At 37.9% G+C, this 22,431-nt stretch overlaps 1 protein-coding gene across 1 annotated transcript; it reads left to right on the top strand.

Moving 5' to 3' along the window:
* The first annotated feature begins 778 nt into the window (after positions 1-778).
* LOC143031660 (uncharacterized) lies at positions 779-21,383 on the top strand. The gene is made up of 2 exons (XM_076195774.1): positions 779-872; positions 18,866-21,383. Exon 2 carries the CDS (start codon positions 19,746-19,748, stop codon positions 21,381-21,383), a length of 1,638 nt encoding a protein of 545 aa, XP_076051889.1. The 5' UTR covers positions 779-872; positions 18,866-19,745.
* Positions 21,384-22,431: the final 1,048 nt, after the last annotated feature.

Raw genomic sequence — 22,431 nt, 5'->3', positions numbered from 1 at the left:
AATTGAAAATAGTAACTAGAAATCAGATAATAGAAATAACAATAAAATAGTAATATAAAGACATAAAAGATACAAATATTAAATAGAAACATAGATATAATATGAAAAATTCGCTAGTGAACAGCTACATGAATCAGATAATTTTTATGGCCGTCGCGCATGGGACTCGAACCTACCGCTCTGACGCCAAGAGGCTCCTGAGACAGTGCCTTAATCCGCTCAGCCACTGATGGTTAAATTCTCTGAACTCAGAACGCTACTGGTTCCCAAGATTATCTGATTGATGTCGCTGTTCACTTGCGAATTTCTCATACAGTTACAATGGCGAAAGCGTGAAAGTGATTCATTCCGGTCCTTGCCCCCTGCTACGAGTGTGGTTGACTCTCTGGTGAAAAAGGAAATAGGGGTCGGAGGCAGCGATCTTTCCCAATATCGGAAACCAGTAGCGTTCCGAGTTCGGAGAGTCTTATGCCATCAGTGGCTAAGCGGATTAAGGCGCTGTCTCAGGAGCCTCTTGGCGTCAGTCCAGTAGATTAGAGTCCTATGCGAGACGGCCATAAAAAAATTATCATATAGATACAAGATATAAATATAAAATAGAAAAGTATATATGAAATAAAAAATACAAAATACAAAATATGATCTATAGAAGTGTTATATATAAAATATAAAACATATAACAGAAAATATATATAGAAAAATAGAGAAGATATATAAAAAACTTACACCACCACCTTTATCTGTTTGTCTTGTTTGTTTACATATGACGTCATAGCCCGTCAAGCATTGAGTTGCACTACTTCAGCTATTTAAAGAGCTTGTTTTCGTGGCTGTGGTTTGTACAGGTTAAACAAAAGTGTCTTCTTGAATTCGTAAGTGTAATGATATGGGGGTAAGAAAGCTTAGTGAATGCGTAGTATGTTCGCATTTGCCACTCCTCAATTCTCGTTTGGCAGTGTATTTGTCATTCTCAGCAAGGGTAGTGTGACTGTCGTCTGGATATTTATCAAAATGTTTGCCAGTCTCACAGCCGCAATTACCTATAGTACCATTGGGTAGCTCATATCATTCTGATATATTCTGAACCCCAGATATAAGTACCGCAAACTAATCAATAGTAATGTCAGTAGCTATTAAAAAAAATTGTAGAACAGTTGGTAAATTTTTAATTGTGCACACATATGCACTGTTAAGTGTGACTATAGCAATAAAAAATTAATAACTTTGTAAATTATAGATCAACGTAACATGTGAATTTCTTGGTGGAAATCAAAAACAAAAAGTTGCTCAAACCTGTTTTCTAACAAACAAAGTCATGGCAGTTCAATAATACACCATGTTTGTTTTGATAGGTGCTGAGGTTGAAGAAATGAAAGGATGATTAGTTAGTCTTTTCTAACCTAACCTAACTAACCTATGTAACCTAATCAATGATTAGTAATTCGGGACCTCAAAATCTAAAGATCATCCAGGTTGTTATCATCATGGATGCTGACAGCCTGAATATTGTAGTACCTCGGGCAATTAACCTTGTGTTCTCTCATAAATTCCAAGGAAGCCCTATTGTCTTTGTAACAGCGCTTATCAATGTCACCTGGAGTTGGAGAACACCTGGTCCACAATGTGAAAGCTATCTTTTGAAAGTGGCTGGACTGGCATGGCATCTGGCTGTACCCTGGTAGCTTCATTTGTTAGTAAATTTGCACATAGCAAGGTTTTTTTGTTTTTTATTTCTGCCAAGAAAATAGCATTTTATGTTCATGTATTATAATTTACAAAATTGATATTCCATTTTCTAACGCTAAATTGTATAGGTGTGCACAACTAAAGTAATACCAAACATCTTTATATTTACCAAGGGGCTAGAATAGGTTAGGCTAGGTCTCACATCTACAATTTTTACCTCTATCATTGGCTAGCTCTTATCATTGAGAATTTTGAACCCCATTTATGAATAGTGCAAATTGATTGTTATTTTGGCAGCAATTTTTAGAAATCTGAGACTACCAGACACTTTTGTATGTTATGAAAATGTTTGGTGGTCTCGCAGCTGCAATTTTTACCAATATCACTTGCTAGCTCTTATTATTCAGAGTATTTTGCACCCCACATGTAAGTACCTCAAATTAACATCAACATTAGTAGTGATTTAAAAAATGAATGAGACTGGCAAGAATCTTTGTTTATCAACATATGCATCCTGTTTGCTTACATTGTTCTTTTATTCTTATTAAGGGATGGGGCTCCTTCTTGTCTTCCAGAGTACAGAAATCAAGAATTTATGAAGTTCACTCTAAATTTGATATGCACTGGTTGTGATATTCTTGCGAGTAAAAACCTCTTGATATTTACTTTCATAATCTTGCATAGATACTGGATGCAGGTCATATGACCTAAATGTCCAGATCACTTTCAGCTTGTGTAGATCAGGCTTCTAATTTGTGTATTCTATGTCCTCCCCCAATTGACCTCTAGTATAAGTTTCCTCAAAATTATATCTAGTCTCTAGATTCAGCCTGATTTAATGAGTTCCTATATAGCGGAAGTGAGATTTTATGGAAGTTTAAAATAACTAGGGGGAATATCATGGAAAGCTCAATTTCTAGAATATAATTCTGTTAAACCAAGCATATCCCATTACTTGTAGTAATCCCCCATTAACCATGGGGTTCATAATCTAAAACTGGATGTGATATGAGAAAATCTGCTGTATAGAGACAATGCCCAAAAATATAAATCTTTATAGTCTAAGCCCTCTCACATTCTTTAAAGATTTCAAATTATTCAAACACTTCTTTTAAACACACACACATATATATATATATATATATGTATATATATATATATATATATATATATATATATATATATTTAAACACATATATATAAAACTAAGAAATGAAATGATTGTGTCAACAACACTGTATGGGGCAGAAACATGGAACCTAAGAGAGGAAGAGAGGAGTTTCAGTGTATTTACCTAGTTGTATTTTACGGGATGGGAGCTATGCTCATTATGACCTGTTTTCGTATCTCTCCACATCCAATTTATTTTTTAACTTGTTTATAGTTCTGGCATTCACTGTTTAGTTTGTTCCAGACATCAATTACTCTGTGCAGGAAACTGTTCTTTTTCAGGTCACTTCTGTAACTGTCCTTCTTTAGTTTTTTATCATGTTCTCTTGTTTCTCTCTTGTCCCATTTCAGTATGTCATCTCTATCGAGAACTTCCATCCCTTTCATAATTCTGAAGATGGTCAACAGGTCGCCTCTTTCCCTTCTCTGCTCCAATGTTGACAGCTGTAATTTCTCCAATCTTTGTTCATATGTCAAATTTGATAGTGTGGGTGCCATCTTTGTCGCCACTCTTTGGATTCTTTCTAATTTCATTGTGTTTTTTTTGTGCTTGGTGCCCACATTGATATAGCATATTCTAGTTTCGGTTTTATCAATATAGTAATTATTTTCTTAACCATCTTTTCATCCATGTAGTCGAAGACCACTTTCATTGATCTTAATAAGTTGTAAATCTCTCCGAATAGTTTATTTACATGTTTGTCAGGTGTCAAGTCACTTGAGATGATTACTCCTAGGTCCCTCTCTGAGTTTACTTTCTTTACTTCTTTGTTTCCAATCATATATTTTCCCGAAACTCTGTTTTTGCCTCTTCCAAATTCCATTATGCTACATTTCTTGATGTTGAAGTTCATCTCGTATTTCTGGCTCCATTCCCATACTTTATCCAGGTCATCTTGTAGCGATCTGCAATCTTCTGTTTTCACTCTCTTGAGTAATTTGGCATCATCGGCAAAAAAAATTATGTAACAATTTACTCCTTTGTCCATATCATTTATGTATATGGCAAACATTAAAGGAGCCAAAACAGAGCCTTGTGGGACGCCACTTTTTACATCTTCCCATTTCGAACTTTTGTCTCTAAGTACCACTCTCATTTTTCTCCCAGTTAAGAAGTCCTTCACCCATTCCAATAGTTTACCTTGAATTCCTCCTATTTTTTCAATTTTACTTATTAATTTTTTGTGAGGTACCTTGTCAAAAGCTTTTTGCAGGTCCAGGAAGGCGCAGTCTGCCCATCCATCTCTTTCTTGTACTATCTCAATTAGTCTCGAGTAAAAGCAGATTAGATTTGTGGTGCACGATCTTCCACTTCTAAAACCAAATTGTTTGGGGTTTATTATTTTATTTTCTTCCAAGTGTTTGGTCCATCTGTTCCTGATAATCTTTTCGCATATTTTTGCTACTGTGCTTGTGAGGGACACCGGTCTAAAGTTTGTAGGATCTTCCCTGTTTCCTCCTTTGTATATTGGTACTATGTTTGCATCTTTCCAATCTTGCGGTACCTTTCCCTCTTTTAAAGAGAAGTCTATTATCTTGTGTAGTTTATCTGTCAGTTCGTCTATACACTCTTTCAATATCCAATTTGCAATTTCATCTGGTCCGTGCGACTTTCTGACATCTAGGCTTTTTATTTGGTCTCTTATTTCCCTCTGTGTTATTTTTATTTCCTTCATCATGGGTGAACTTTCTAGTTGTCCATTCCCCCAGGATTGTGAGCTCTCAATTGTAAAAATAGACCTGAAATGTCTGATCATAACTTCTGCCATCTCTGTGTTGTCTATGTGCTCTTTATCTCCTTCACGCAATTTTACTATATCATGCTTATCCTTTAGTTTGTCATTTACATATCTGTAAAAGAGTTTTGGTCGATCCTTACATTTGTCTATGATATCCCTTTCATATTCTCTTTTTTCTTTCCTGCGTATATTCACATATTTGTTTCTAAGTTTTTTATATGTTTGCCATTTGGATGTTTTCCTGTCTCTTTTCCATTTTTTCCATGCTTTATTTCTCCATCTTTTGTACCAACAATTTATATAAGTTTATGTCTCTTTTTTTATACATATTTGTTAACTCCCTCTTTATAATTCTCTTTAAATATGTTCCATTTGTCATCCGTATTTGTTTCCTCTTTAGAGAACCTATCCCAATTTGTATTTTGGAAAAATTTCCTTAGTTCTCCAAAGTTTGTTTTGTTGTACATATATCTTCCTTCTCTATGTTTGTCATTTCTATGTTGTTCTTTTCTTTTAATTCAAACTCTATTAGTATATGGTACCTTTCTCTCTTTTAAAGAGAAGTCTATTATCTTGTGTAGTTTATCTGTCAGTTCGTCTATACACTCTTTCCATATCCAAATTGCAATTTCATCTGGTCCGTTCGACTTTCTGACATCTAGGCTTTTTATTTGGTCTCTTATTTCCCTCTGTGTTATTTTTATTTCCTTCATCATGGGTGAACTTTCTAGTTGTCCATTCCCCCATTCCCCCAAAGTTCGTTTTGTTGTACATATATCTTCCTTCTCTATGTTTGTCATTTCTATGTCGTTCTTTTCTTTTAATTCAAACTCTATTAGTATATGGTTGCTTTTTCCAATTGGTATTTTGTACTCCATTTTGTTCACAATATCTGGTTCAGAGGTTAACTCCAGGTCTAGTTTTGATGGTTCCTCATTGTTTCTATATCTAGTATTCTCCTCAACCCATTGTGTTGGAGTGTACTCGATGGTCATATCTAGTAGCATGCTGCTCCAGAGTTCATCTCCCCCCCCTTGACTGTCATTTCTTTCCAAATTATGTCTTTTGCATTAAAATCGCCCATGATTACTATGTGCTTGAGATGAGGTGCCTGAGAAGTATGATAGGGGTCATTAGGCTGGATAGAGTGAGAAATGAGGAGGTGAGGAGGAGAACGGGGGTGGAAAGGGAGTTGGGAGATAGGGTTGATGAGAGAGTACAGAAGTCCCTCAATTAACACGGATTCAAATAACATGGATTCAATCACATACAGATTTTATTTCAAAACCATCTCAAATGTAGAGAACCGTTTTAAAATTTGTGCCGAGTCGGGCATGCATATGCCACACGCGGCAACATCGCAAACATTTGTGGTAACTGCTTTCTATTTTACCATATGCAGTCAATCCTCAGATAACGTGGTCATTATGTACTGGGAACTGCTCAAACAAGGGTGTGGGGCGAGGGGATAGCCGTGGGTGGCTGCCTGCGGTCACGTGTCAACCTCCGGGTACTGATGCAGGAGGTAGGGAGAGGAGGAGAGTGGGAGTAGGGGGTAGCCAACAAGCTTTAGATTGTCGCTTCCACCACCCGCGCTGTGCTATCGTGAAATTTTACTGCCCTAACCTGTTGAGGGGCTTTGCTTCCACCACTCGCACCGCGTTATCGGAATTTTACTGCATTAATGTGTTTAGTGTTTCTTGAAATTTTTACCGCATTTTCCAAAATTCGCGTTAAAATAAAGCGTGTTATCTGAGGAACGACTGTATATATTTTGTATTGTACTTCTTATATTCATTTCATTTTATTTTATTATTATATTCCACTTTACAATATTTCAATATTGCTGTTTTGTCTCACTTTGATCATTTATGTAAAGTTAAGGTTGTTTGTTGGTTCCAATCCATTAGCGGTGCGCTTGATTCTACCTGTTCCTGCGACCTGCGCGGTGACCCATTCCTCAGTCTCTCACCATTCGTCGTGCTGGTCAATTGCTCTGGAAGTCGTGTTCATTACCCCTCCATGTGTTCTCCATATGGCACCGAAACACTCCTCTAAGCCAACAAAGACAAAGTTTCAAGGACAGGATGGAAAAATTGCTAAGCGAGAAAAGAAGTGTATGACGTTATCAGAAAAAATTGTCATTTTTGGACAAACTGAGAAGTGGTATGTCCCATGCAGCATGTGCCAGAGGATACGGACTTAATGAATCTTCTGTGCAAAACATAAAAAAATGTGAAAAGGACATCAGACATGCCATGACACATTGTGGTCCTGTTTCTGCTAAAGTGGCACATCACATCAGAAATATGGCACTGAATCAGATGGAGAAAGGCCTGAATGTTTGGATCGAAGATCTGAATCGTCGTCATGTTTCTTTAGACTCGCTCAGCATCAGAGAAAAGGCCAAGAAAATATACGACTACTTCAGTGAAAAGTGTGAAGAAAAGCGACCTTTTGTGGCCAGCAAAGGCTGGTTTGATAAGTTCAAGAAGAGGTTTGCTCTGCACAATTTAAGAATCACGGGAGAATCAGCTTCTGCTGATCGCGTGACAACGGAAGAAGAAATAGAAGAATTGCTACGTGAGAAGGAAACAGAGCAAGAGGAGGAAGATCATGGCACACCGCCACCAGCTTAGACTTTGGGTAAACTTTGTGAAGTTCAAAGAAGTTTGAAACACACAATAGATCTATTTACAGCATATGATCCATCCCTAGACAGAGCTCTGAGAGTCAAGAATAGCATGGAAAGTGGATTTGCTCTGTATTTGGATTATCAAAGAACTGAGGCGAGAGGTTGAACAACCAAAAATCACCGCATTCTTCTCTAAACCTCAGCCGACGACATCAGCCAGCTCTACTCAGCCGACGACATTAGGCAACTGTAGGCCTACTCACACTGCACTGGATCTCTCACCTGACTCCCCTGCTTCCATCACCTCCACCCAGTCCACGGACTTTGACGACTCTGATTAAGGTAAGCTATGTTTGTGATATCAATTCAATTTTGAGTGAAATTTATTCGGATATATGATTAAAATAAATTTTCTGTATGTTGAATATTGAGAGTTATTTGGTGTTTATTTCACAGTGGTGCAGCCTATAGCCACAGCCGGGAGAGGGGGTTGGGATGAGTGGTCAGCTGACGAGAGAGGACAACATGACGGAGCGAATCCACTTCCATGACTTGAGCAAGGTAAGCTGTGAGTATCACTATATTGGCACATTCTAAGATGTTGTCACATACGTAATTTTTATTTTTATTTATGCATAGTAGCCCATGAGTGTTGAATTCTAAGAGTTGTTTGGGTGTATATTTCATAGAATTCGAGTGATGGTGGTGGTGGCCAGCGACACAAACAGGCGTCAGGACAAGCCAGCTAACGGGACGAGGGAGGGGACCAGGAGGTGGCAGGGAGTGTAGCTGATCAACTCGCAGTACCTCTCAGGTGCAGACTACAGTAAATTTACATTGTTTTGTATATTACATAGGATACATAATAAATATTATATTTGTACAATTGCGTTTGCATTATTCTTTTTAAAAATTAATTTGTATGATGTTATAAATGAACTTGTACAGTGGATATTAGCTGTGAGGTAAAGTGTTCTGAAGCTTAGGTCTACATTACCATCCTGCAAGCTGCAAAAACTACCTGGGGTACAGTATATACCGGTATTTAATATGGAATGTCAGCATATGCGGATTTGGTCATACACGGTAATTTCAGGAACCTAACCCCCTCGTTATTTGAGGGACTCCTGTATTGGGATGGTTTGGACACATGGAAAGAATGAATGAAAAAAGACTAGTAAAAGAGATGTGGAAGGCAAAGATGAAAGGAGTGAACATGAGGGGTCAACCTAGGATGAGATGGATGGATGGGGTAAAAGGGGCAATGGGAAAGAGGGGAATACTGGTTGAAGAAGGAGGGGAGAGGACAGAAGATGGGGTGAATGGGGAATTGTTGTGTATGGGAGATGCTGTGATGCATGAGTGGGAGTGGGTGGGAATGGGGGGGTGAAGGAGTATATGTGAGAAATTGACGCAGCCCAAAGGGATTTCTCCCCGTCTTCTCATTTTCTGCATGAGGGGATGGAGAAGAGTGGATTGCCGATTTAATGAAGTGGTCTTGCTGTGGATGTGCTGTGTCTTGTGACACTGCTTTTGACCCAGGGCAGTGGGCAAGATGCAGGGATGACCCATCATCCAGGAGGTCCCAAGATATGAGGTAGGGAAGAGGGTGGAGGGGAGTGGAGTATGTTAGGGATGGAATGGGTGGGAGTGGTTTTTATGCCTTTGTTTTTTGGCTACCTCCCTTGTAAGGGGAAAAAAGCTTGTGATATATATGTACAATAAACCCTCAATATAACAGATGATATGGGGACAGGGGTCTGTTGTTTTATCTGAAGCATCATTATAACCGAGGATCACTCGCTATAACGGATTTTCATCCATTATAGTGAGGGTTTGTCTGGTCAGATTTTTTGTCCATTATATCTGATATCTAGTTTATCGAGATCCATTATATTGAGGGTTTACTGTAAGAAATGAATATGTAAAAATATGCAGGGAAGAAAAAATAAGCTATGAAAAAGACATAATAGAGAAATGTAAAGATGAACCTAAATTATTGTACAGATATGTAAGTACATACATACATACATATACCAAGGCTTTTTCCCCCTTTCAAGGGAGGTAGCCAAAAAGGGAAAGGTATAAAAACACTCCCACCCATTTCATCCCTAAATACACTCCACACCCCTCCCACCCTCCCTCTCATCTGAGCACCTCCTGGATGACAGGTCATCCCTGCACCTTGTAAGTGGTAAATTAAAAAAATAAACAGGAAATAGTGAAACTGCATCAAGGGAATGCACAATATATAGAAGATGAAGAAATGGCTGAAATTATGAACAAACTTTTCTAATCTGTATTCACAAATGAAAATACACACAATTGGGATAAAGGAAAGGGAGAAAGATCCCCCAATGAAAAAAATAATTGTGACACAGAAAGAAATAAGGGATCAAATTATAAACCTTGATGTCAGAAAATCATATGGCCCAGACGGAATTGCAAATTGGATACCAAAAGAATGTATTGATGAACTAATAGACAAAATATACAAGATGATAGATTGCTCACTCAGAAAAGGAAAGGTACTGCAAGATTGGAAAAATGCCAATATTGTGCTAATATATAAAGGAGATAGGGAAGACCCAACAAACTATAGACCAGTCTTCCTTACAAGGACAATAGCTAAAATATATGAAAAAGTTATCTGAATTAGATGGACTAAACATGTGGAAGAAAACATTATACTGAATCCAAAATAATTTGGTTTTAGACAAGGAAGAGCATGTGCCACAAACTTGATTTGTTCCTATTCAAGGTTAATAGATATAATGCAAGAAAGGGACATATGAGTAGTTTGTGCTTTCCTGGATTTACCAATGTCATTTGATGAAATACCACATGAAAAGCTATTAAGAAAACTTGAAACAACAGGAGGTGTACAAGGAAAATTATTGAAATGTATGGAAGATTTCTTGCACAGGAGAAAAATGAGGGTGGTACTTAAAAAAAAAAAAAAAAAAACTTGACCTGGGAAGAAATGATAAGTGGAGTCCCACAAGGTTCAGTATTAGCTCTGATAGTGTTTGCTATATATATATAAATGACATGGATGAAGGTGTAGAATGTTATATGAATTATTTTGCAGACAACACAAAACTACTAAAGAAAGTAAGTACAGAAAAAGAATGAATCACTACAGAGTGACCTGGACAAAGTCTGAGAATGGAGACAAAAGTGGGAAGTGAACTTCAACATCAAGAAATATAGTATAATAGAGTTTGGAAAAAGTAAAAAAAAAATATACATATCATGACAATATAAAATTGGTACAAAGGAAGTAAAGAAAGCTCTGAATAGGACCTAGGAGTAAATATTAACAAAGCCATGTCCTTGGATAAGCATATAAACAAAATAGTTGGAGAAACCTATAATTTGCTAAGATCAATAAAGGTGGCTTTTAATTACTTGGATGAAGTAATGGTAAAAAAATATATATATATATTAGTCACACTGATAAGACCAAGATTGGAGTACGTTGCAACACTATAGACACCCAGCACAAAAAAAGAATATAAAAAAATTAGAAAGAATCCAAAGAGCAACGACAAAGATGGCCCCAACACTTTCAAAATTGACATACAAAGATTGTCTAAACTGGAACAAAAAAGAGAAAAAGGAGATCTGTTGGCCAGTTATAGAATCATGAAAGGCATGGAAGTCCTTAAGGAGAAAGACAAGACTTATTAAAGTGGGATAAAAGGAAAACAAGAGGACATGGAAAAAAAATAAAAGTATATTTATAGAAGAGATCCAAAAACAAAAACAAATAGATAAATAAATAGTTTTCTACACAGAGTGGTGGATGTCTGGAATAAATTGGATGAAACAATATTGTGTGCAAAAACCAAACAAGAATTCAAGAACAAATTAGATGCTAAGAGAAACAAAGATGGGTCACCATGATCATAGCTTCCCTTCCCTTATAATACGATGGAATAGCATCATGGCCTGATGTTAAATGCCTATCTTGGATCACCTCTACCATATTTCTTGAGGTTATTTGCAGGGAGCAATCCAGTCTCTCCCACTGGATACTTAGCAGCATGAATGAAGTTACCTCAGTTTCCCTCATAGTATGCCACAAACCAGTAAGGTGTAGGGGTGTGGTGAACTTTGGGAGTACGTTGTTCAGCATCATCGAAGAGATTGGAACAATAATCATTCTGTCAAATAGAGTAAAAGCCCTCTTATCTGGCAACTTCAAGTATCCGGCATATTTTTTCCGAGCATTAAAATCTCTAAAAATCTATATGAAATCAATACAAATCGATAAAATTTCCCATGCGAGGCTTTAATTGTTCCCGCCGTCACCAGAGCATACCACTGTCTAGGTCAGTTTCGTGCCACTCGCCACAGCCCACGCTGTTCAGTCTCACACGTGCCACGTTTGTGTTTGTCTCCGCTCAGTTCAGCTACATTCTTCCTCAAGTGTTACCCTGTAAACTTTTATCATGCCCAAAGTTGATAAACGGAATCGTGTTGTGCTTACACATAGGCAGAAGGTGGACTTTTGCAAACGTTTAGAGAAAGGGGAAAACAGAAAAATACTCATGGACAAATTCAGCATAGGCTCATCAGCCATCTACAATATTAAGGCCCAATTAAAGAAGTTACGTGCTTTTATGAAGGGGACAGGTACCCCAAAAGCTGCTGAAAACCATCACACTTTACACTATCAGCATGGGGACATGATTGACAAAGTGTTGTATGAGTGGTTTTGCCTGAAAAGATCCGAAGGAGTATCAGTAATGAGCCCCATGCTGCAAAAAAAAGGATGCAACCTAGCAAAGAAGATGGGTGAAGTGGAAACATGCCAGTTCTCAAATGGTTGGCTAAACTGGATAAACTGGAGAGATGAGCTGGATGTTGGCGAGTGAGGCGGTTTTGTTTGTTTTTATGTGCTTTTTTATGTTAAGTTAAATGTTTATGTTATGGCAAATGTTTTTAATAGTGAATAAAATGAATTGATCATAGATGTAGTGTTTTTGTAACCCTTCACTTATTTTAGTAACTCCTTCAGAAAAGTACAGAGAAGGTTAGTGTCTAGTGATGAACTGTATGTTGGCGAGTTAGGTGGTGACGCTGCAATCACGTGATGCTTTGTTTATGTTACGGTGTGATACCATATGTTAACTGACATTAATAGTGAGTAAAGGGGGTGATTGTAGACATATTTCTGTACCCCTTCACTTACTTTAGCAACCCCTTCAAGTATCCGGAATTTTCTAGTATCCGGCATACCTTTGGTCCCAGTGATGCCGAATAAGAGAGCTTTTACTGCACTTTGTTTGATTGAATGATTTCAGCAATTAGTTTGTCATCTATAAGGTGTAGGGAATTTATTACCTCATATGCAGTTTTGGCAGCATTATCAGATGTACAGTAAATGTCACATAAAATCAATTAGAAAGACAGTCACCATTGTATTTGAGAAGGATGGGGAGAACTGTTGCAAAAGGCTTGAGAGCAGAGTGGATAGTGTAGTGTGGTAAGGATGTGTAGATGTTGATTACTTGAAGGATGCTAAGACAGGACTTAGAAGGATCTGCAGGGTCTTCCAGCATGAAACAGCAGCAGGGGGAGTACAAATTCCAGCCTGCACATATGTAACATCATTATGACCAAAGAGTGATATGTCAAGTTTTTGGTCAACCACTTTTTTTTTTTCTTCTTCTTCTTCTTCTTTTTAGGGGACCAAGAACTGGCCATCATAAATGGGGTACTTTGTCCCCATGGGAGCCACTTATTTTGAAAAATGGTTCCTCATGAATCAAAAGTTTGTTCATAACAGAGCTAATACCTCCCCCCACAACTAATCTCAACCCATACACCCATCCATCCAGCACAGGATGACCTCATAAGGTGGTCCTTCTAGTGGGTGGCACCTTTGACCCATATGTGCAGCCTAGCTCCCTCAACTGCAACCTTGCATGGGTGGCCCTCTCCACATAGTAAGGAAGGTCATTGGGATGTGCAAGCCTCCCCACCCACCACCACCGCCATGACAAGGTGGTTCCTATTGCAGGGGAATGCAAGACTAATGAAAGGGTGTTGGATTGGTGTATGCTTTGACTGCCACCTCCCTAATAGGAGGAAAGTGCCTATTTGTATATAGTGTTGCCAGAACTTATAACTGGTACACTGGTTGAAAAATGGCTCATGTTGGAGTTGATCTGGCAACTGTGTGTTTATACTGTAAAACAGTATGAATTGGTTGGGGCATACAGCATTATAATGACCAGTTTACCATTTTCAGAATTTCCACTCCATGAAGTTGATATGATGTGTGTGTATAGATATGACTAAATAGATAATCGGTGACCAATAGTAATAGCGGTTGAGTGGTGATTGGTGGCAAGTAGTGTGGATACATATATTGGCACCTTCTTGAGGCTAGGCATGCAAAGCAGTATTTTACCATGGAAGCAGTATGGGAATGGGGCACTGGAAACGGAGTGAGATTTGTGTCACCAACCACCACTTGACTGCTGTTAGTATTGGTCACTGAATATCTATTTGGTCATAGCAATATCATATCTATACACACACATCAACTTCATTGGAAATTCAAAAAATGGTTAATTGGTCATCATAATGGTGTTTGCTCCAACCCATTTGTAATTTTCACCACAATGTAAACACACGGTTACCAGATCAAGTCTCCTACACAAGCCTCTGTCCAACCAGTGTACTGGATATAAGTGCTGATGGTAGTACATCTGTCTGTACTGTTATTATATTTTTGTATAAATTGTTCATATTGGAAGTGTCCATTTGAGCAGTAATTTGGGATAAGCTCTAATTAGAGCAAAGATTACAGAACATCCAACTTGACATTGATTTATGTTAATAGGCTGGAACACCTAAAATGAGATAGTACTAATATCAAATAAAAGTTCCACAAGTAGAATTATGTCTACTCTCTTTCTCTTTTACTCATTATTATCACACAGGTGTCACAACTGGAAAGGGATATGTACAACCAAAAAGGGAGATGTTGCAAGCTTCCTGAAACATGACCGTGTTTCTCTGTTTAAATGATCTGTAGGGTGATTTTTTTTTATATACAAATAGGTATTTTACTAAATGTGACAAGAAAAGATAAGGATACCTCTACAGTATTCTAGATAAATTTATTACATTTTGTTAAGACTAATAACACAGATACACCACATACCAGTGTATTTACCTAGTTGTATCTTATGAGAGGGGGAACTATGCTCGTGGTGTCCCGCTTTTGTTTCTCACAGTGTCTAGTTTGCTCTTAAATTCGTGTATGGTTTTTGCACACACTATTGTTTCATCCAGTTTGTTCCAAGTGTCCACCAGTCTGTGTGGAAAACTGGTTTTTTTTTTCCAGATCTCTTCTAAACTATCATTTTTTATTTTTTTCCATGTCTTGCGTTTCTGTTGTCCCAATTTAGTAAGTCCTCTCTATCAAGTATTGCCATGCCTTTCATTATTCTGTAGATGGTCATTAGGTCACCTCTCTTCTTTATTCCAAAGTCAGTAACTTCAACTTAGCCAGTCTCTCTTCATGTGACAAATTTGAAAGTGCTTAGGCCATTTTCTTGGTTGCTCTCTGGATTCTTTAAATTTTCTTTATATTCTTTTTGGTACTGTGTGACCATAATGTCCATCTTACTCCAGTCCAAATCTTATTAGTGTGACTAATATTTTTTTAAATAATTTTCTCATCTAAATAGGTAAACGTCACTTTTATTGATCTTAGCAAGTTATAGGATTCTCCAACAATTTTGTTTATTTGTTTGTCAGAGGACAAGTTGTTTGAGATAATTACTCCTGGGTCTTTTTCAGATCCCACTTTCTTTACTTCCTTTGTCCTGATATTCTTTTTTTTTTTTTTTTTACTTTTTCTGAACTCCATTATGCTACATTTCTTAATGTTGAAGTCCACGTCCCACTTCTGGCTCCATTTCCAAACCTTGCTTAGGTCTCTCTGTAGTGATTCACAGTCCGTTTTGGCTTTCACTTTCCTCAACATTTTAGCATCGTCTGCAAAGAAGCTCATTTAACATTCCACATCTTCATTCATGTCATTCACATAAATAGCAAACATTATTGGAGCTAATACAGATCACTGTGGAACTCCACTAATCACCTCCTCCCAGCCTGAGCACTACTCTCATTTTCCTACCATGTAGGAAATCCTCCATCCAGTTTAGTAGGTTGCCATGTCCTATGTTTTTCAATTTTTTTTTTTTTTTTATAATGTTTTGTGTGGTACTTTGTTGAAGGCTTTTTGTAAGTCTAGAAAAAGCACAATCAGCCCGTCTATCCCTATCTTGTATTATATCTATAAGTCTTGAGTAGAAACATAAAATTTGTAGCACATGATCTTTTCTGTCAGAATCCAAATTGTCTTGAGTTTATTATATTGTTTTCTTCCAGGTGTTTTACCCATCTGTTCTTGATATTTTAATCACAAATTCTACAGTGCTTGTTAGAGAGACTGGTATTTAATTAGTTGGCTCTTCCTTATTTCCTCCTTTATATATAGGTACAGTGTTGGCATTTTTCCAGTTGTTTGGTATTTTTCCTTCTTTGAGTGAGCAACTTATCATGTATATTTTGTCCATTAGTTCTTTTTTGCATTCTTTTAGTATCCAGTTTGCCATTCCATCTGGGCCATGCAATTTCCTAATATCAAGGTTTGTTCATGGATTCATTATTTCTTTTTGAGTTATCATTTCCCTCATGGGGGAAGATTGCACTTTACTTCCTTCGTCCTAGTGCTGTAATTTTTCTCTAATAAAAACAACTTAAAGTGATTATTCATGACCTCGGCAACTTCTAGATCTTCTGTGTATTCTGTATTTCCTCTTTATTTTTAAGTTTACCGTTCACATGTCTTTAGAATAGTTTGGGTTGGTCTTTACATTTTTCTATGACTTTTTTTTGGCTGTTTCTTTTTTCCTCTGTGCACTTTTACGTATTCATTTCTATAGTTGATATATATTTACAATTTTCCAGTTTTTTTGTTTGTTTTCTCCATCTTTTTCAAGCTTTGTCTCTTCTATCTTTCGTCTCACTGCATCTTCTGTTGAACCAACTTTTAACGTACACTTCATGTTTCTGTCACGGTACATATTTATTCACTCCATTATAGATTTCCATCAAGATCATCCATTTCTCATTCTTTCCAATGTAGAATTTTTCCCAATTTGCATTTTGAAAAAATTTCTTAGTTTTCCAAAGTCTGTTTTGTTGTACATCAATCTTCCTTTTCTGTACTTTTCTTTTCTCTCCACATATATTTCTTCCTCTAGTTCAGCCTCTATTAGTATGTGGTCACAATTTCAGGTTCTGTTGTAAATATTACTTCTGTATCTGGTATTTTCATTGACCCATTGTGTCATTGTATGTTCCATGGTCATGTCATGTAATACATTTCCCCATAGATCCTCTCCGCCCTTCACTGTCATCTCCCAACAGATTTCTTTACAGTTAAAAGCCCCCACAAGTACCATGATACCTCCGTCCTTTAGTATCTCATTTAATGAATGCCCTGTATCATCTAACATTTTTTAATGTTCGCCCTCTTTCAAAGAGCCCGTTGTTGGGGGCACATAAATCACCACAAACTTTCTACTTTTCATGTCTCTGTCTTCAACTTTTATCATGATCATTTCCACACGGTTTTTACCCTCCATAACCTTTGTTACATTTAAGTTTTTCTTGGCCAAGGACATGATTCTTCATTCCTGTTTGTCATTTCTGTTTGTAATCCAATAATTGTATAACCCATATCCAACACTATTAGGTGGTATTGGACCCCTTCCACCTCCACAATTCCCATTATGTCTGGTTCTTCATCTGGTAGGTAACTATTTAGTTCATTCAATCCTGAGATTAATCCATCAATGTTAGTATAGGCCACATTTATTTATTTTTTCCTTCTCCATACTGTTTTCTTTTTTTGTTTCACTTTGATGTACCATTTTCTCAGCCTCATGTGTGTGTCCTTCCAATAGAATTCCTTTCTTTCGGTCTCCATTCTCATCATGGATTTTCCTTAGCTTCACCTCTTAGTGTCTTCTCTTGTAATGTTCACTCCTTGTCAGTTTACTTGCTTTTTCTAATATGTCTTCTACTACCATTTGCGATCTTAGTTTTATCTTTTGGGTTGATTTCTCTCCTTAGAATATTGTCCCACTCTATATATTCAATATCTTTCTCTACTTCCTGGTCACCATCTTGTATTTCTTTTAGAATTGATATTGCTATTTCTTTTTATGCTTTTTCTCTCATGTACCTCACCAGACCATGTTTTTCCTTTAGTCCATATACCACAATACATTTTTTCCTATCCACTGTATCTCTAACCCAATTTGCCTTTTCTTTAATTACTTGAATGATTGTATCCTTTGCATTTTCCTGCATCTGTTGTTGTACTATTTCTTTAAAAGCAATTTCTTCATTTTCTCTGTTTTCATTCCATTTCTTAATCTTTTGCATACTTTCCTCACCTAAGTTTTCTTCAGTTCTTTCAGACATTGCCTGTATTTTGTTATTTACCTTTTTTAAGTTTTCACTATTGGTAGTATCATTAATTTTCATCTTTTTATTTTCACGTTTAACTTCCATTAGATAATTTTTTAATCCCTTTAGCTCATTTTTTAGTTCAGAATTTGTTTTCTTCAGATCAGATATCTCATTGTTAGCTTGGGTTAAACATTCCACTAATTCTACAATCTCCTTCCTTAGTTCCATGAATTCGTTCTCCCACCATTTTCTATTATTACTCATCTCCCTTTCCATGTCTAAGATTTGACTCAAATTTCTTCTTTCGTATTTACTGAAACCAGAAAAAGATTCTTCATTATACAGTCAGAATCTTCCTGGTGTTTCAAAGCCTCTGTTTACATTAGACCTTGGCATGGTGCCCCTAGATGGCTTTGCTTATGAGTCAACATGCTCAAAATCATAATTTTTATTTTCTTGCATTTCCTTTCATTAAATCAATTTAACACTGCAGAGAAATCATTTTGGGTAATCACAATTGCTCCCCCTCCCATTCAATACAAACCAGGCCTCCTGTTTTCCTTGCACTATTGAGAATTTGCGTCTTATTCTGCAGCCTTCAGAGCTCAAGTTGATAGGTGTTGACAGCTCAGAAGTTCATGTGTGTGTCTTCCAGGATGTGACTTGCATCACTTAATTGAGTCAGATGAACTGAATAAACCTTCCTTGAGTTGCTTATGTTTAGATTGAGGTCTTGTGAGCCCAAACATGGAATGTTATGGAGTTATACTAAAATATGACTGTTGTGGCCAGCTAGGCCATTACCCACTTCCAAATCTCATGACATGAAAAAGCTATAGCAAAATTTGAGTCATTGTAGTTGTGGTGTAGTGAGTATGCTTGTAAATATAGGGTGATTTTTACCTCATTTCTAATTAAAAAATAGAATGGAATATATGATAACATGATATCTGTTAGTGTTTCTTCCTATTTTATGTTAGATCATGGCATGTACAAAGTGTCTGTTTAGGTACAAACTTGAGTATAAAATAGTTATGTACAAAACATCCACTATCCTATTAGAGTATATTGCACATTTTCAAAGTTAGATGTCAATATTATATCTACATTTTTTTTTTTTCAGGATAAGGGATATCACCAGTTCTTTGGAAGAGCTATCTGTAGATTCCATACTTGTCAAACGATGAAAAGGACCCAGTGTGACATCTGTGGCACAGTTATATCACTAGTCATTTTAGATATCACATGATGACCCACACTGGGGGTAAGCCTTTCCAGTGTGACCTATGCAGTTGCACCTTCTCACAAAAGTGTTCTCTCATAAAGCATATGATGAGCCACACAGGAGAGAAGCCATTCTAGTGTGACGTGTGCAATGTAGCTTTCTAACAATAGAATCACTTCAAATTTAATATGATAACCCACACTGGAGAAAAAAACAATCCAGTATGACCTATGTGATAAAGCATTCACACAAAATTGTCACCTTAAAAATCACTTGATAGCGCACACAGAAGAGAAGCCTTTCCAGTGTGGCCTGTGTGGTTCTGCTTTCTCGAAAAAAGGATTCTCTTAAAAAGCATACAAGGACACACACAAAAGACAAGCCTTTCCAGTGTGCCCTGTGTGTTTCAGCTTTCTCACAAAAGGGTTCTCTCACTAAGCATATGAGGACCCACACAGGAGAAAAGCCTTTACAGTGTGACCTGTACAATAATTCTTTCCCTTGAAAGAATTACCTCAAAGATCATGTGATGATCCACACAGGAGAGAAGTCTTTCTAGTGTGACTTTTGTGATTCTTTCTAACAAAAGGGTAATCTTGCACAGTATTTGAAGATCCATACTGGAGAGAAGCCTTTCTAATGTGCCCTGTACAATGAAGCTTTCTTACAAAAGGGTTCTCTTACACAGCATATGAGAACACACACAGGAGTGAAGCCTTTCTAGTGTGGCCTGTGTAATAAAGCTTTTTCACAAAATAATCACCTCAAAGATCACGTGATGAACCACACGGGAGAGAACCCTTTCCAATGTGGCCTGTGCAATAAAGCTTTCTCACAAAAGGGTCATCTTACATTGCACATGAAGACCCATAGAGGAACGAAGCCTTTCCAGTGTGACCTGTGTGATTCTGCTTTCTCACAAAAGGGTAATCTCACACAGCATATGAGGACCCACACAGGAGAGAAGCCTTTCCAATGTGGCCTGTGCAATAAAGCTTTCTCACAAAAGAATCATCTTAAAAGGCATACAAGGACTCACACAGGAGAGAAGCCTTTCCAGTGTGACCTATGTGTTTCTGCTTTCTCACAAAAGAGTTGTCTCATACTGCATATGAGGACCCACACACAAGAGAAGCCTTTCCAATGTGGCCTGTGTGAAAAAGCTTTCTCACAAAAAGGTCATTTCACATTGCATATGAGGATTCACACAGGAGAGAAGCCTTTCCAGTGTGACCTGTGTGATTCTGTTTTCTCACAAAAGAATTATCTTGCACATCATATGAGGACCCACACAGGAGAGAAGCCTTTTCAGTGTGACCTGTGTGATTTGGCTTTCACACACAAGTGTTCTCTCACACAGCATGTGAGGACCCACACAGGAGAGAAGCCTTTCCAGTGTGACCTGTGTGATTCTGGTTTCTCACAAAAGGGTAATCTCAGACGGCATATGAGGACCCACACAAGAGAAAACCCTTTCCAATGTAACCTGTGTAGAAAAGCTTTCTCACAAAAGGATAATTTCACAATGCATATGAGAACCCACACAGGAGAAAAGCCTTTCCAGTGTAACCTGTGTGATTCTGCTTTCTCACAAAAGCATTCCCTCACACATCATATGAGAACCCACACAGGAGAGAAGCCTTTCCTGTGTGGCCTGTGCAATAAAGCTTTCTCACAAAAGATTCATCTTAAAAGACATATAAGGACCCACACAGGAGAGAAGCCTTTTCAGTGCGGCCTGTGTAATAAAGCTTTCTCACAAAATAATCACCTCGAAGATCATGTGATGAACGTCACAGGAGAGAACCCTTTCCAATGTGGCCTGTGCGAAAAAGATTTCTCACAAAAGGGTCATCTCACATTGGATATGAAGACCCACATAGGAAAGGAGTCTTTCCAGTGTGACCTGTGTAATTCTGCTTTCTCACAAAAGGGTAATCTCACACAGCATATGAGGACCCACACAGGAGAGAAGCCTTTCCAGTGTGGCCTGTGCAATAAAGCTTTCTCACAAAAGAGCCATCTTAAAGTTCATAAAATGACCCACACAGGAGAGAAGCCTTTCCAGTGTGACCTATGTGGTTCTGGTTTCTCAGGAAAGAGCTGTCTCACACAGCATATGAGGACCCACACAGGAGAGAAGCCTTTCCAATGTGGCCTGTGTGAAAAAGCATTTTCACAAAAAGGTTATCTCACTAAGCATGTGAGGACCCACACAGGAAATAAGCAGTTCCAATGTGACCTGTGTGAGTCTGCTTTCTCACAAAAGGGTAATCTCATAGGTCATATGAGGACCCACACAGGAGAGAAACCTTTCCAGTGTGGCCTGTGCAATAAAGCTTTCTCACAAAATAGTGGTCTTAAAAGGCATACAAGGACACACATTGGAGAGAAGCCTTTACAGTGTAGCCTGTGAGTTTCTGGCCTCTCACGAAAGAGTTCTCTCACACGTATGATGTCCCACACAGGAGAGGAGCTTTTCCATTTTGACCTGTGTGATTCTACTTTCTCATGAAAGAATTCTCTCACACAGCATTTGAGTACCCACACAGGAGAGAAGCATTTCCAGTGTGATCTGAATGATTCTGCTCTCTCACAAAAGGTTCTCTTGCACATCATATCAGGACCTACAGAGGAGAGAAGCCTTTCTAGTGTGATCTATGTGATTCTGCTTTCTCACAAAAGCATTATCTCACACATCATATGAGGGCCCAAACAGGAGAGAAGCCTTTCCTGTGTGGCCTGTGCAATAAAGCTTTCTCACAAAAGTTTAATCTTAAAAAGCATACAAGGACCCACACAGGAGAAAAGCCTTCCCAGTGTGACCTGTGATTCTGCATCTCATGAAAGAATTCTTTCACATATATGATGAACCACACAGGAGAAAAGCCTTTCCATTGTGACCTGTGTAATATTGCTTTCTCACAAAACAATTCTCTCGTACATCATATGACTACCCACTCAGGAGGCAAGCCTTTCCAGTGTGACCTGTGTGATTCTACTTTCTCACACAAAGGTTCTCTCACACAGCGTATGAGGACCCACACAGGCGAAAACCCTTTCCAATGTGTCCTGTGTGAAAAAGCTTTCTCACATAAGGGTAATTTCACATTGCATATGAGGACCCACACAGAAGAGAAGCCTTTCCAGTGTGACCTGTGTGATTATGCTTTTTCAAAAAAGGTTTCCCTCACACAGCATATGAGGGCCCAAACAGGAGAGAAGGCTTTCCAGTATGGCCTGTGCGAAAAAGCTCTCTCACAAAAAGGTCATCTCACATTGCACATAACCCACACAGGAGAAAAGACTTTCCAGTGTGACCTGTGTGATTCTGCTTTCTCACTAAAGAATTCTCTCACACATCATATAATAACCCACACAAGAGAGAAGCCTTTCCAGTGAGACCTTAGTGATTCTGGTTTGTCACGAAAGGATTTTCTCTCATATCATATGATGACCCACAC

The sequence above is a fragment of the Oratosquilla oratoria genome, chromosome 12, assembly GCF_046742065.1.
Source record: "Oratosquilla oratoria isolate Oo_2021 chromosome 12, ASM4674206v1, whole genome shotgun sequence".
In the NCBI taxonomy this organism is placed as follows: domain Eukaryota; kingdom Metazoa; phylum Arthropoda; class Malacostraca; order Stomatopoda; family Squillidae; genus Oratosquilla; species Oratosquilla oratoria.
This window is presented reverse-complemented; position numbering and strand designations above follow the sequence as displayed.